General features: G+C 38.7%; 2 protein-coding genes and 1 long non-coding RNA gene across 5 annotated transcripts in view; 1 reads left to right on the forward strand and 2 right to left on the reverse strand.

Moving 5' to 3' along the window:
* Positions 1-548: 548 nt before the first annotated feature.
* LOC129948009 (uncharacterized) overlaps positions 549-15,665 on the reverse strand; it is a 48,792-nt gene continuing 33,675 nt past the window's right edge. For both annotated transcript variants that reach the window (XR_008781815.1, XR_008781816.1), the window contains exon 3: positions 549-709. This is a non-coding gene — a long non-coding RNA (uncharacterized LOC129948009). The remainder of the gene's footprint in view (positions 710-15,665) is intronic.
* On the forward strand, positions 4,140-6,969 carry LOC129948002 (uncharacterized). Of its 2 annotated transcripts, none has more exons than XM_056058801.1 (2): positions 4,140-4,289; positions 4,350-6,969. In XM_056058801.1, the coding sequence occupies exon 2, from the start codon at positions 4,383-4,385 to the stop codon at positions 6,912-6,914; it is 2,532 nt and encodes an 843-aa protein (XP_055914776.1). In that variant the 5' UTR covers positions 4,140-4,289; positions 4,350-4,382; the 3' UTR covers positions 6,915-6,969. The 2 variants fall into 2 exon arrangements, with proteins under 2 accessions (XP_055914776.1, XP_055914777.1); XM_056058802.1 differs by having other exon boundaries at positions 4,153-4,285.
* On the reverse strand, positions 12,291-13,286 carry LOC129948008 (U1 small nuclear ribonucleoprotein A). The gene is made up of 2 exons (XM_056058808.1): positions 12,791-13,286; positions 12,291-12,727 (listed from the first exon to the last, which is right to left on the reverse strand). Exons 1-2 carry the CDS (start codon positions 13,141-13,143, stop codon positions 12,430-12,432), a joined length of 651 nt encoding a protein of 216 aa, XP_055914783.1. The 5' UTR covers positions 13,144-13,286; the 3' UTR covers positions 12,291-12,429.

The following is a 15,665-nucleotide window of genomic DNA, read 5'->3' on the forward strand; positions in this document are numbered from 1 at the left end:
TTTCCGAATTAAAGCCGTTTTACTAACAGTTGAACGATAAAATTTCAATTTTCCTTGCATTTACTTATGAAAATTTTTACAAGTTACAAATATAGAGTGTCACACAGATTGCTCCAAAATTAAAACTATAGGTTCCTGGGGTTATTTTAAGACGAAAAACTTAAGAGACATTTTTTTCGTTTCAGCTTCATTTTCGAGTTATAACGGTTTTTATGAATTTGGTACAAATCTTCTTTAACTGTCTACAACTCGGACCAATGTTGACCTATTCTTGATTTGTTTTTTTATTTGAGCAAATATTTTGTAATCTTTAAAATGGCTCACAACTTTTTTCGTGCGAATAACGGTTCTGTCGCAATTACATTAAAGTGTGAAAATTGTTCTTTTTTAAGTTTTTTGTTTCAGTTTTTTATTGTTTTATTCAAAAAAACACGTTATTAAGTATACTTTTTTAACAGTAATTCTACTAGATTAGTTTATTTTCTTAAAATGACTTAATATATTTTTACAAAAGAACATATTTTAAAACTTTAAACAAAGAAATTTTTTGAAAATTGTATTGAATTAAATTAGATTTAAATATGAATTCATATTTGCTATAAGTTACATAACTGAAATGAACAAGGTGCGCCACCTCGTAGAGAACCAGGGCTAGTTACTTACAACATTCGACCATTCTTGTGTGGAGTATTTTCAGCGATGGAGGGGTCTGAAAATAAAAAAATATCTTAAGAAACGTCAATTTTCAATATAAAACTATCGATATTTAATAAATGTATTTATACAATCAGCTTAATTGGCATTAAACAAAAATAGATTAGTTAAGAATTGTTTTTTTTAATTACTTAGAGTTTTATGTCATGAAACTATAGTCTGACCCATTCCACGAAAGAAGCAGTACCCGTGACAAAAACTTTAGATGGTATAGGCAGGGATCGAACCCAAGACCTCTGGCATGACAGTCCAACGCACTTTTTTTTAAATTTATTTTTATTAATTCAATCTTAAACCTATTTTTAAGCTAGACAAAAATTCATAAAACTAGCCTAATTATCCATAACTTACAACTAACTTAATGGTCCCATACGGACACTCTAAGTTAAACTATAACACTTACTACTAATGCCTTTCGGCGCTAAGATCTATTTTAACTTCAATTCAATTTTATTAATTTTTATTAATTAGAAAATTTAAAAAAAAAACCTATTATCAATATCCTTTTTATTTTTGCTTAAAAACTACTTAAATAAGGTCCCTAATATAAAACATAAAACTAACTTAAACTACCTATTCTACCTATAAACTACTTAAAACTAGAACAACCACAGCAGTAAATCTAACGTTTTTTGTTTCTATATTTTACTGTTTTTTTTTTTTGTATGTTTTTTTAATTTTTGTTTTGTTTTTTTATATTCCATGTTTTTTTTTTTTAATTTTTTTGTTTTTTTTTTATTTTTTAATTTTTTTTTTATTTTTTTTTTGTGCCACCATGCCTATTCTACTTAAAACTAAACCCTAAAACTATAAAACAAGTATGTAAGCCGGCCAAGGCTTAAAACCCCATCTCGACTTCCCACTAGTAAGTGCCGATTAAAGCCACCAAAACTGGTTCTCCTGCTTCACCCTATCAGTTCGGTCCCGTTCGGACACAGCCCTACTGAACCGAAGGAACTCTGCTCCGTCTTGTGCCATGACGTCCCGATTGTACAGGAGTCGCCTACCCACGGTTCTTCGTCTGACGTGGTAGATTAACGGAACTGCCAATCTATCCTGTATCAGACCGCATTTGTCTAAAAAGAGGAATGCCTCTGGTGGAATGAAGCCGCTCAAGCGTACACTCTCAAAATACTCGTCGTTCGGATAGAACGCCCCGAAAATTAAATTGTTGGTCGATGACATAGCTCTTGCAATGTGACCTCGAACGAGTTTTATCACGAAATTGTCAATTCTGTTGATTCGAGCCCCGCTGTATAGGACCTCGTTGGAATAGTAATGCACATAAGAAGATTCACCTGTTCGATATAAGCCGGAACAGCGTCGTAGACACTGCCGCTCGAACACCCGAAACTTCTCCATCGGGGAAGGAGCAACGTTGAACCACACAGGACAACCATACACGATCATTGGCCGTATGAGGGCCATGTAGGAAATTACCTTCACTCTGGGGTCAAGTCAACTACTAAAAAACAGCCGTTTCGTCAGAGCGAAGGCTCCTCTGGCCCTGGTCAGAGCAGCATTTATATGTCTGTCGAAATATAAATACTGATCTAACCAGATACCGAGGTACTTCACAACACTTTTGGTCGCCAATGGCTGCCCGTGAAGATCAACGATGACCATCTTGCCCCAATTCTTGCACGTATCCCTCGTGGCCCCAGCCAACGGAGTCTGGAACAGAATTGTCTCCGACTTCTGGACTTCTTGCTCGTCGACGTACGCAATTGCCTTTGTTAGACTACCTATCAGACTGCTGGTGTAAATGCTGAAGAGAATCGGCGAATTTACCGCTCCCTGTTGAAGACCATTTCTAATTGAGAATGTTGTGGTAGAAGTTACATTGCCACTTTTGACAACAAACTTTCTACCATTAAGTATATCATAAAGTATATACAACAATGGCTTGCTTATGCCAAGCCTGCTCAGTTTCAGGTAAAGACCCTCTAACCATACGGTGTCAAAGGCCTTTTTCAAATCAACTAGAACAGCACCTGTGCATTGTTGTTTTGATTTATTCCATTGGATATCAGAAACGAGTTTAGACGCAGCATGAATTGTGTCATGACCCGCCTTGAACCCGAACTGTTTATCCGGAATTATTTTGTTGTCCACAGCCCACTTACAGTACAACACACTAGCCATCATGCTACGGGTATTCTTCAAATTTTCAATTTTATCAAGAACTAGAAGACATAAAATCATCTTATTTTCAGTTTTTGATCAAGCAATACATTTTTAAAAAAATAATAGTAGATAATCTTAGAGTTTTCACAAATTAGACTCTAAACATTTTTTTTAATATGTTTTCCATACATTTTGAGTTTAAAACAATTTTTTTTCAAAAACTATGCATAGTTTTCACTTGATTTAAAACAAGCTAATAAACACAAGCTTTGGCTTTAAGAAAATGTATAAAACTTAGTTTTAAGTATTACCAATATTATTTAATCATTTTTTTCTATTTAACATACATATTTTTTTAAATTTCCCCTACCGCCAAAACGGGGGGAGATAGACACCCCCCTCCCAAAGTAAAAAATTCTTGTTTTTAATGTTCTATAAAAATCCGTCATTTAACTTTGTCGCCTGAGTTATCGTACTCTGCCCAGACCTCTTATTGGAACATCACAAGGCTGACAAGAAAATTGAGGACCATTAAGATCCTTGAAGACCTCAAAAATTCCTCAAGGCCGTCAATACCTCACACATTCTACATGATTTTCAAAACTATTTAAGACCATAAAAACTGTTAAGAACCGTAAAAACACCTCCATACCTTCAAGGTTTATTAAAAACATCAACATTTCTTAAGATCGTCAAAACACTTCGGGACCATGGAGAATTCTCAAGACAAATAAAGCTTTTAAAGATATTAAAGACATTCGTGGCAGTGGCTCTCCAAAGCGGCAAAAACTTCTTTATACTGTACGGAGTTTTCAAAACCGGATACACTTCTACAGCCTTTCAAAACCTTCTAGAAGAATTAGGGTTCTCAAAAAGTCCATAGTCCTTGAGAAGTCTGTACTTTCTTTCAAATTGAAGGAAAATGATTTAATTATTTTGTTTATTCGTTGTTCGGCTGTCAAAAGCAATGTTGACGTTGTAATTTATTTCGCATGACTTTTGTAGTCGAATATTTTGTTGATGTTAAAGTTGCTGTGTCAATCTCTTTCTCCTAAAAGGAATAGATGACATCAACACGTATATACCAATGAATGTATAACCTAGTTTCATATTATTATGTTATCTTAAATTCTTACTTTTATAACAATGATGTCAAAATTTCAAGCAACTAGTTGCCTCGTGTGAAAGGGGTTTTATGATGTTTAAAGAAAAATATTATAATCGAACATACTTTTACGCTTCAAACAGTCCCATTTCTTTCTTCGTTAAGTTTTAAGATGTTTCCAAAATTTGCTCGGCTTAGCTTATTGCATTTCTCTTTTCGGCTGTCATTTGTATACACAAAAAATGGCCTAGGCTATGTGAAGTGCTATCTAAATTGATAAATATCCAAAAAGATAACAAAAATTATTAGTATTTTATTTAGAGAATCCCTTTCGGCTTAGTAAGTACGTCATAATGATTAAGTCTTTGAGTGCCTGTTTTTATTATGCCTGTACATTTTAAAGATTTGCAGCTGACGTGGACGACGAAGTGAAGAAATGGCACGCCAACGGAAAGCCGGAGGAAACTCCAATTCGGCTACAACCCCGACAACAACTAGCAGTAGTACACACAGCTCTCAACAACAAACCCCACTACCAAAGAAGCCATCGAAACCAGCTCAGAATCCTGGCAGAAGCAGAACCACAGATTCGGGTCTTTTCATATTGAGCAAATGGAAGACCATCATTGGTTGTGTTTGCTTGGCAATTGCGTCATACTTTGGATACCTGGGATATCTAGAGACTAGAGTCAATACTCCCTATGACAGTGATAAAATGGTCCAACGGACCGGCCTGGACGACCCCGATAGGTATTGGGGCTCGTATCGACCCGGCAACTACTTTGGATTGAAGACACGAGATCCCCACTCGCTGGTGATGGGACTGATGTGGTATTCACCACAGAATCTGGGTCATGGTGGTAAAGGCATTCGCCACTGGTGTGAAATCAGCGACAACCTTGACACGTACGGATGGACGCATCACGATGGAAGGACTTTTGGCATGCAGGAAATCCATGATCTTCCTTTTGAGTTGAAGACTTCGTTTGTCAAGTACCCTGGTAAGCAGTTCGGTGGAGATTGGACATCCAGGATCAGTGTACGTAACTACACCAATGCCTGGAATAGCCAGATATCTCTTATCTGGTATGTTGCTCTCGATGAACGCACCAACGGCCACATCAAGTATGTTCCCGACGAGCGGTCGTCTGAGCCCGGAATCTATGGAGAAACATCGGGACTTGGAGAATTCCAAGTAAAAATCAAACCAGTCAAAGGCAAACTGCTCCACAAATCGCATTTGAGTTCAGCCGCTCATTCTCTGAAAGACCTAAAAGAAATTATTTTCGCCCATTTCAGGGAAGTAACCACAAAGTCAGGAAGAAGATTCATATCTTTGCCTGGAGAAATGATCTCATCAACCAGCCATGTAGCTGATCCGAACTTTATCGCAGTTCAACTGACTGGCGAATTGGACTTCGCTATAGACATCACCTATCAGTCGACCTCGGGCTTTTCAGTTGGCGAAGATATTCCTAAGCCGCCAGTTGGACGAGAGTACACAAAAACACTCGAAGAGAAGATCGAAGGTTTTAACGAAAAATTCGAAGAAGTATTTCACCTACGTGAGAAGGGCTACTCAGCTGAGGAGGTGAAGTTTGCCAAATATGCCGTAAGCAATATGATTGGAAGCATTGGATACTTCTATGGATCGTCTAAGGTGCAGAGCGTGTACACCAAGAACCCAGTGCCGTACTGGAAAGCTCCTTTGTATACTGCCGTTCCCTCGAGATCGTTCTTCCCACGAGGATTCCTTTGGGATGAAGGCTTCCATGGACTGTTGATTTCTTCATGGGATTTGGATATCTCACTCGATATTATCTGCCATTGGTTTGATTTGTTAAACGTTGAGGGATGGATTCCCCGAGAACAGATTCTTGGTGTCGAAGCTCTGGCTAAGGTTCCGGCAGAATTTGTTATCCAAAGGAACACAAATGCAAATCCACCGACATTCTTTCTGACGCTGAAAAAAATTCTTACCCAGCACAGGAAGGAGCTTTCTGTGAAAGGTCGTTTTGCAACTCTGGAGAGGTTATACCCTCGACTTCAGACATGGTTCGCTTGGTTTAACAACACTCAAAAGGGTGATGTGCTGGGAGCATACCAATGGCGAGGTCGGGATGCCCAAAGCGAACGAGAATTGAACCCTAAAACACTAACTTCTGGACTGGATGACTTTCCTAGGGCGTCACATCCAACATCCCAGGAGCGCCATGTCGATCTTCGTTGCTGGATTGCGTTTGCGGCCAGCGTCATGGCAGAGCTTTCTACATTGCTTGGCAAGAACGATGCCAAGTACTACGAGACATCCTCCTTCTTGTCGGACAATAAGCTGCTCAATGACCTCCATTTGAGTCCCTTCACAGAAACCTATGCGGATTATGGTCTGCATACGGATTCGGTTATGCTCAAGCGACCCCAAATCACCCAGCGCAATGCCGCCAAGTATCAGCAGCAGCAGCTGGAGATGGTTAGGGTAACTCTTAAGCAACCCGATCTCCGGTTCGTAGATTCCACTTTTGGCTATGCGAATCTGTTCCCATTCCTCTTGGAGATCATCGATCACGACTCGCCGTACCTCAATAAGATCCTAAAAGACATCCACAATCCCAACATACTTTGGACTAAGTTCGGGCTGCGTTCCCTGTCAAAAACTTCACCACTCTACATGAAACGCAATACCGAACACGACCCGCCATATTGGCGAGGTCCAATTTGGATAAACATTAACTACTTGGCCTTGAAGGCTTTGCGGCACTACGGGCGCATCGAAGGACCCTATGCCGCCGATGCAAGAACCATTTACAATGAACTTCGACAGAATGTGATCGGTAATATATTCAGAGAATACCAAAGAAGCGGTTATATTTGGGAACAATATGACGATCAGACTGGCAGAGGCAAGGGATGCTCTCCATTCACGGGATGGAGCTCATTGGTTGTACTTATCATGTCCGAACAGTACTGAGGATTTTTAATTGATTTTAAAAATAGAAATTGCCATTTGCAAATCTTTAACTTAATATTTTCCATTTTTATTCTTTTTTGTTGGTTTTAATCTATCGACTGCTTGGTAAAAATTTTAAGAAAATTAAAAAAAATATATACTTAGGTATAAATTATTCAAACAACTTGTTGCTGTTTATTTATTTTTGAGAAACTTACAGTCTTGTCTCCGAATGAGAAATAGTAATCTGGAAATTTGTTTAAACCTTCTTTTTGGTGTTCTAAACATTGTGCAAAAACCGCTGTTTCGTGGTTATCTCCGTTTCTAGAGGTCAAATGGTGTTAATATCTTTACCAAAATTATTAAGCATACTTACTTACTTACTTAAGTGGCGCTACAGTCCTGTGTGAACTAGGGCCTCACCCAACAAACTTCTCCATCTAGCTCGGTCCCTAGCTAGATGTCTCCAGTTTCGCGCTCCAAGTTGGGTGAGGTCACCTTCCACTTGTGCGCGCCACCTGATCCGCGGTCTTCCTCTACTGCGCTGTCATGTGGGTGCGGATTCGAAGAATTTCCGGGCCGGAGCATTGGCTTCAATGCGCTCTACGTGACCCAGCCATCTTAGTCGTTGGACTTTTACTCTTCTGGCTAAGTCTACGTCGCTGTACAGCCCGTACAGTTCGTCGTTCCATCTTCTCCTCCACTCCCCTTCGATGCATACGGGACCGTAGATCACACGAAGAACTTTTCTCTCGAAGCTACCCAAGGTGCTTTCATCCGCTTTTGTCATGGTCCATGCTTCTGCACCGTATAGCAGGACGGGGATGATAAGGGTCTTATATAGCAACACTTTGGTCCCTCGAGATAGGAATTTACCACTCCATTGGTTTCTTAGTCCAAAGAAACAGCGGTTAGCAAGAGTTATTCTGCGTTTGATCTCAGCGCTGGTGTTGTTTTCTGCGTTTACAGCGGAGCCTAGGTAGACGAAGTCCTTGACTACCTCAAAGTTACGTCTGTCGATTGTGACGTTTTGACCAAAACGTCTGTGTTGTATGTCCTTTCTACACGACAGCATGTACTTTGTTTTGCCCTCATTAACCGTTAAACCCATTTTTGCCGCCTCTGCCTCAATACTCACAAAAGCCCCATTGACATCACGCTGAGTTCTTCCGATTATGTCAATGTCATCAGCATAATGCCAGTAATTGGACAGATTTTTGAAAGATAGTGCCTCTTGTGTTGACGTGTGAGCTCTGCACTATTCTTTCAAGCACGATGTTAAAAAAATCGCATGACAGCGCATCACCTTGTCTAAAACCTTTTTTGAAATCGAAAGGTTCTGTTAAGTTGTTTCAAACCTTTATGGAGCAGCGTGAATTCTCCATGGTCATCCTGCACAAACGGACGAGTTTGGCAGGGATGCCAAAACTAGACATGGCTCTATACAGCTCGTCCCTGTAGATGGTGTCATATGCGGCCTTGAAATCGATGAAAAGATGGTGGGTGTCGATTTGGTGTTCTTGAGTTTTTTCCAGGATCTGCCGTAATGTGAATATTTGATCAACTGTGGACTTTCCTGGTCTAAAACCACACTGATAAGGACCTATCAGGTTGTTGACGATGTGCTTTAGACGTTCACATATTACGGCAGAGAAGATTTTATAGGCGATGTTAAGTAGACTTATTCCTCTATAGTTGGTGCAGTTTTGAGGGTCTCCTTTTTTCAGGATCGGGCAAACAATACTGAGGTTCCATTCATCGGGCATGTTTTCTTCCGACCATATCTTACAAATAAGTTGGTGCATGCTCCTAACCAACTTATCTCCAGCTGCTTTAAAGAGCTCGACATTCAAGCCATCCGCTCCAGCGGCTTTATTAGACTTTAACTTAGATATGTCAATCTTTACTTCGTCTAAGTCGGGAGGACCGGATTGTTGGCTTTCGTCGTCTTCGACCGCACGCTTCTCATGCCCTCTCTTTTTCCTTCTGAGAAGTCGGTGTTCCTCTCGCCTCTTCTGCTCACGAGCAGCTCTCGTCCTTTTATGAAGCGCCGCTCTGTGTGCCTGTTGTTTGGCTGCATTTGCCTGCCAACATTCCTCATCAAACCAGGGGTTCCTTGTTTTTGGCTGTTTGAAACCCAGCACATCAGAGGCGGCTTTTCTGATTGCATCTTGGCAATGTTGCCACTGGTTTTCGATACATTGTGTTGGTGGCAGAGAACTTCGAAAGAGGTTACTTGTAACTCGGTCGGAAAAGGATTTGGCGATCTCTGGCGATTGTAGCCTTTCGACGTTGTACCTTCTCCCAGCATCTCCCTGTTTTGCTTTGGGTCTGGAAATCCGAAGTGCTACTTTGGCTACAACGAGGTAGCCTGGAAGCGTGTCTGGCGTCGATCGCAATATGGTCAATGTGGTTGACGGTAGATTGATCTGGAGAAGTCCAAGTTCCTTTGTGGATGTTGAGGTGTGGATTATTGGTGGATTATTCCACCAAAGATGTCTTCCCTTCCTAGCTTGGCATTAAAATCGCCCAGGACTATTTTAATATCGTAGCTAGGGCACTGCTCATAGAACATATCTTTGGTGTTGTCGTCTTTCTCTTCTGTGGGGGCGTGCGCGCATATCAGGCTAATGTTGCCGAATTTAACCTTGCTGCGTATAGTCATGAGGCGCTCAAGACTTCTTGCCTAAGTCTGGCTCCAATGACGAAGCCGCATCCCAATAAGCGCTGTTGGTTTTCGTGGTAGCAGTCACCATAGTAAATATCGCAGTTTTTCATTATCTTTTTGCCCGGCCCATCCAATCGTATTTCCTGGATGGCGGTGATATCTGCTTTATATCGTTCTAGGGCCTCCGCTAATTCTTCGGCCGCACGTGGTCTGTTAAGGGACCTAACATTCCACGTGCATATCCGAAGTTCGTTGTCCTTTATTCGTTTGCGTTGGTTGTCAACAGTAAATCCATCCGTATCCGAGGCTTGTTGGTGCTTCGCAACTATGAAATTTTGTACGTGGCCAGGAAGTCACCCCGACGCACAACCCCCAACCTGGAGGGCCAGATCCTAGGTATAACTCCAAGGATGGGGAGCCGGATAAAAACGCTCCTTACAGGAGCGGAGGACGAAACCTACTCACCCGTTGCGAAATTGACAACCATACGAATTGTGTTAGCCATTGGACTGTACAAAAATCTGATATTCCAGCAATTAGATGTAAAGACTGCATTTTTACATGGTGAGTTGAAGGAAGAACTTCCAGAAGGGGTTTCCGAAGCAGATGGAAATCTTTGTCGCTCACTCAAATCCATCTACGGATTAAAGCAAGCACCCCGATGTTGGAACAAAAAGTTTAACGATTTTCTTCTTCAATGGGGATTTAAAAGATCCAATCACGACTATTGTTTGTTCACCAAGATGGGACAAGAAGAAGATACTTATTCTGTATGTTGATGATTAACTCATTGCTGGAAAAAGCTTAAGACAAATAGAGCAATTAAAGAAAAATTTGGAAAAGACATTCAAGATGTCAGACTGCGGGAATCTTAAATATTTTCTTGGAATTAAGATTGATGTTCGCGAAAACAAAATACATTTATGGCAAGTATCCAGCATTGAAAAGGTTTTAAGCAAGTTTAGAATTGAAGAACGTAATCCTAATAGCACCCCGATGGAAAAAGGACTACAACTTAAAAAGACAATAACTGAAATTACACTTGACAAGCCCTACAGAGAATTGCTTGGAAGCTTAATGTATATTATGATGTGCGTTAGACCGGATATATGTTTTCCAGTTGGATCCCATGTGAAGATACCAACAAAACCCATCAGAAATTCATTGGCAAGCTCTCAAACGAATTGTGAGATTTTTAAAAGGGACTAAAAAGAAAAAACTTGTTTTCGAAGTAAGTAGTCCTAATCCTTTGATTGGATACGCTGATGCTGACTGGGGAAGTGATGTAATTGATAGAAAATCAGTATCTGGATAAACGTTTAAAGTTTATGGATATACTGTGTCATGGTCTAGCAAAAAGCAAACTACTGTTGCGACTTCTTCAAGTGAAGCAGAGTATATGGCCTTTAGTGCTGCTACATCTGAAGACATTTGGATCCGAGGCATATTGCAAGGCCTTAAGCAAATTAACATGGAACCTGCAATAATTTACAAATACAATAAGGGATGTATTGGAATGGCTACAAATTTAGAAAGCAAACGGTCTAAACATATTGATATAAAACACCACTTTATTCGAGATCACATTCAAAATGGACTGACTGAAATCAAGTCTATTGTAACAAAGGATTAACTTGCAGACGTTCTTACAAAATCAACACGTTTTCAAGATTTATGTATGTTTAAGACTTGGTTTAAACGATTGAGAAGGGGTATTGAAAAACATAAGCAATCGTTTTTTAATATTTAATATTATGAGAAAATTAGTTGTCACAAATTTTCTTATTCCGATTTTAAACTTTGTTGATACAACATCTTTCTTTGATATATAAATAAATATATTATATCCTGTTTGTAAAACAACAAGACTCTAATAAAAAAAAAAAAAAAAAAAACATTTATACGGGTTAAGTGCTTACCTTGCTGTACGTGCATATTTTAGCGTTTTCGATATAAAAGTTTAAAATTCTTATTTCCAAAGCCTTCTACATTTTCACAAAATGTATAATTATTTTGTCGACTTACCTTTCAAAACTATAAATTTCAATCTATTCCAATTGATAGTACTTGAGCAAACGATAGACATTAACCAACCATACGATTCGACTTTTTGGCTCTTGGTCACTTATTCATCGTTTCAAACAAAAAGCCCTGTGTGCCTCAGTGGTCCTCTACACAATGTCCCTCTCTGAATCTGGTTCTAAAGATCAAATTCTTTAGAATTGTTTTTTTAAATTTAACTAACTTCAATTCTCAACTCACCGCGTAAATTGTAAGTTATATGATTCTTATTCAGATTTTGACGAACTTTTTGTGTTTTTGTTTTGATTGATTTATCATTTTTCGAACCAGTTGATCCTGCAGACGATGGTTCTTGCTTTTCTAGTAAATAGAAGGTTGAAACAAAAGTATCCCCAAATTGATTTATGAAACCTACCATACACAAACAAGAAACTTAAATTTTGGATATGAATCGAATGGGACCCGCTTTCTCTACAACCAATTCTAAAAAAGTCAACAATTCAAATTTAGGACACCAATGACATTCAAAACTATTTACTTTTTAGGCTTAAGTTGTTGGTTGGTGTTTAATCCTTGCGTTTGTGTTACTATTTTGAAATGGTGCATCCATTTACATCAGCTGTTAACATAAACCTATCTGGAAACCTCTTGACAAATATGTTACCGACGCGTAATAGAATTTTGATAAAACATTTAAAAAAAAAGAATACAATATCAACGATTTATTCATGAGATCATTTTTAGAGAGAATCTTTGGTTGTCTCGATGATTAGTCACTTAAAAAATCTCAACGTTTTAAGTGAATAAAAAAAAACAATTTTTTTTGTAAAATTTATTGCTATACGTTTACTTTTTGGCGAAAGTAATTTTCATCGCGTGCGTTGGAGTAATCTTGAATCCTTGAAGCGCTTCCTTAGCAGCGCTACTCTGGAGCTCTGTGGCGAACTCCACGAATGCAATATCATGCCTATTAGGCACCAATCGCACTTCCTTGAATCCAGGGAATTGATTGAACAACATCGAAAGCATCATCTCGTTTGTTTCTTCAGGCAAATTAGTAAGGAAAAGAATTTGATTAGGAGGTTGTTCGGCTGTTGAGTTAGATGCCGCATTTTCTGCACCTCCAGTCTTTTTCTTTTTATCTCTGTGAAAATAAATGTAAATAAACATTAAGAATATGCAGTTTAAAATATTGTATTTTACTTACTTCTTTTCTTCGGTAGCTGGAGCCTTTGGCGGTTTAACCTTTTTGGGTCGCTCTTTGAAGGTTCCCTTTATTTTGGCAACTACATCGCTGTCTGTTTTCGAATATGCAATTCTCATGGGTTTATCGTAAAATGGAAAACCTTGCATTGTACGCAAGGCATTCGAAGCGCTTGAGATTTCTTTGAATATAACAAAAGCTTGGCCTCGCATTTTAAGCGTTTTCAGAGCAACGATGTCCAATATTTGTCCGAATTGTGAAAAGATAGCGTAGAGCGATTTTTTGAGTTCTTCTTTTTTGATTTTTTCATTAAGATTATTAATGTAAATGGTTTGATTTGGTCTCACGTCCATCATTTAAGTTTATTTATATTTTGTTTTTCAGTTTTTAATAAATAATTCTTTTATCAAAAATGTTGTAAACGATTATTGAATTAACAACCAACAAATTTTTAGCTTGGAAGAATATATCAAAAAACACCGGACCACATTTGTGTTCGTTAAATATTTTGACGTTTGCTTTTGCATTGATATTCGTCGATCAAAATGGCTACGTTCGATTTTACCATTGAACGAATATAGGTTAAGAAAAAGGTTGTACTCTTTACGGTTGTAATGGAAGAGTGTACTGGTAATTATACTATAAGGCTGGGCGTCGACTAAGCAAATTGGCAATTGGTCGATAGTTGATTTACATGTATCTGCATTTGATTTATGCATACGAAAAGAATGCTCAATATAAAATGAATGTTTGTCAGATAGAGAAAGAAGAAAATTATATAGAAAATGCAAGAAGGCAGATTACATTGAAGACGAACATGTACTTTTTTATTATAGCACAATTTTGTAATTGTTACAAAATTTTACTTTAAACTTTTTGTTGTTATATCACTTTTGTTATGTTTACAAGGATCGTATTCAAATTTAATTTAAGTTAGGTACGAGATTTATGCAACTAATTGCAATACATTTCTGACATCATTGAGATACTTCTCTGAGTTTGTACGCTTTTTTACGATATGCATAAATGTAAGCTTTGTATAGCTTTTTATAGTGGCTTACTTAACTTTTGTATATAAAACTTACAACGCCACCTAAAGGCTACGGTTAAGATAATGGACAAACACTATGTACCTTTTGTTAAAGCTGTAGTTTTTTTTTCTTCATCCGAAAATATATTCAACTTTGTTGCAGTTTTTGGGATTTTGTTGTTTTTTTTCGCGTATTTCGTTACATTTTCGTGAAGGCTTGATGCAACATTGTATTTCCAAAATGTAAATACACACATATATATTCTTTCCCTATCCAACATGTGTGATTTTAATATTTTGCATCCTTTTTATCTGCAGACTTCAAGGTTTAAATACGTGTAAATTAACCATTAGTTTGTTCGTATCGGGATCCATTTTTGAGAGAACTTTCAAGGGTCAGGTTGAAACAGCATAAGCGTTATTCATTGTTAACTTTCTCAACTCTGTAAAATCTGGTTTAATATCGCATTTGAAAATATACAGCTGGAATAACCATTTTTTAAAAGAAAAGTGGTTACCCTTAGTTGCATGGCTACTAACTTTATCCATCAAAAATAATAAAAACAAAATTTGCTTCGTAAGCTGACATTTACTTACTACAGTCCTGTGTGAACTAGGGCCTCACCCAACAAACTTTTTCATCTACCTCGGTCCCTAGCTAGATGTCTCCAGTTTCGCACTCCAAGTTGGGTGAGGTCATCTTCTACTTGTGCGTGCCACCTGAGCCGCGGTCTTCCTCTACAGCACTGTCCTGTGGATTGGAAGCCTTTCCGGGCCAGAGCAGTGGTTTCCATGCGCTCTACGTGACCCAGCCATCTTAGTCGTTGGACTTTTACCCTTCTGGCTAAGTCCACGTCGCTGTACAGACCATACAGCTCGTCGTTCCATCTTCTCCTCCACTCCCCTATGATGCATACGGGATCGTAGATCACACGAAGAAATTTTCTCTCGAAGCGACCCAAGGTGCTTTCATCCGCTTTTGTCATAGTCCATGCTTCTGCACCGTATAGCAGGACGGGGATGATATGGTTCTTATATGGCAACACTTTCCGTCCTTTCTTGACGACAGCATGTACTTTGTTTTGCCCTCATTAACCATTAAACCCATTTTTGCCGCCTCTGCCTCAATACTCACAAAAGCCCCATTGACATCACGCTGAGTTCTTCCGATTATGTCATTGTCATCAGCATATGCTAGTAATTGGACAGACTTTTGAAAGATAGTGCCTCTAGTGTTGACGTGTGAGCTCTGCACTGTTCTTTCAAGCACGATGTTAAAAAAATCGCATGACAGATGCTCCTAACCAACTTATCTCCAGCTGCTTTAAAGAGCTCGGCATTTAAGCCATCCGCTCCAGCGGCTTTATTAGACTTCAACTTAGATATGGCAATCTTTACTTCGTCTAAGTTGGGAGGACGGGATTGTTGGTTTTCGTCGTCTATATTGAATTGATCATCCTGCCTGACAGCGGAATTCAGTTCATCTTCGACGTTATATAGTCTGTATAAGTGGTCCTTCCATATCCTCAGCATTGTCTGCGGCTCCACTATGATGTTTCCACTTTCGTCTTTGCAGCCTTCGGTTTTAGGTTTATGTACCTGTGAATTCACTTGTTCATAAAACTTTCGAACTTCATTCCTGCTTTTAAACCTCTCAACATCTTCGACCGTACGCTTCTCATGTCCTCTCTTTTTCCTTCTGTAAATTTAGCGTTCCTCTCACCTCTTATGCTCAAAGAGCTCATTAGCAGCTCTCGTCCTTTTATGCATTTTATGCTGACATTTACCTAGAATATTTTGTTTTGTAGCTTTAAATTAAAAATTTCAAACGCATCTAATAGTTGTTTA

Source organism: Eupeodes corollae, chromosome 2 (genome assembly GCF_945859685.1).
Source record: "Eupeodes corollae chromosome 2, idEupCoro1.1, whole genome shotgun sequence".
Classification (NCBI taxonomy): domain Eukaryota; kingdom Metazoa; phylum Arthropoda; class Insecta; order Diptera; family Syrphidae; genus Eupeodes; species Eupeodes corollae.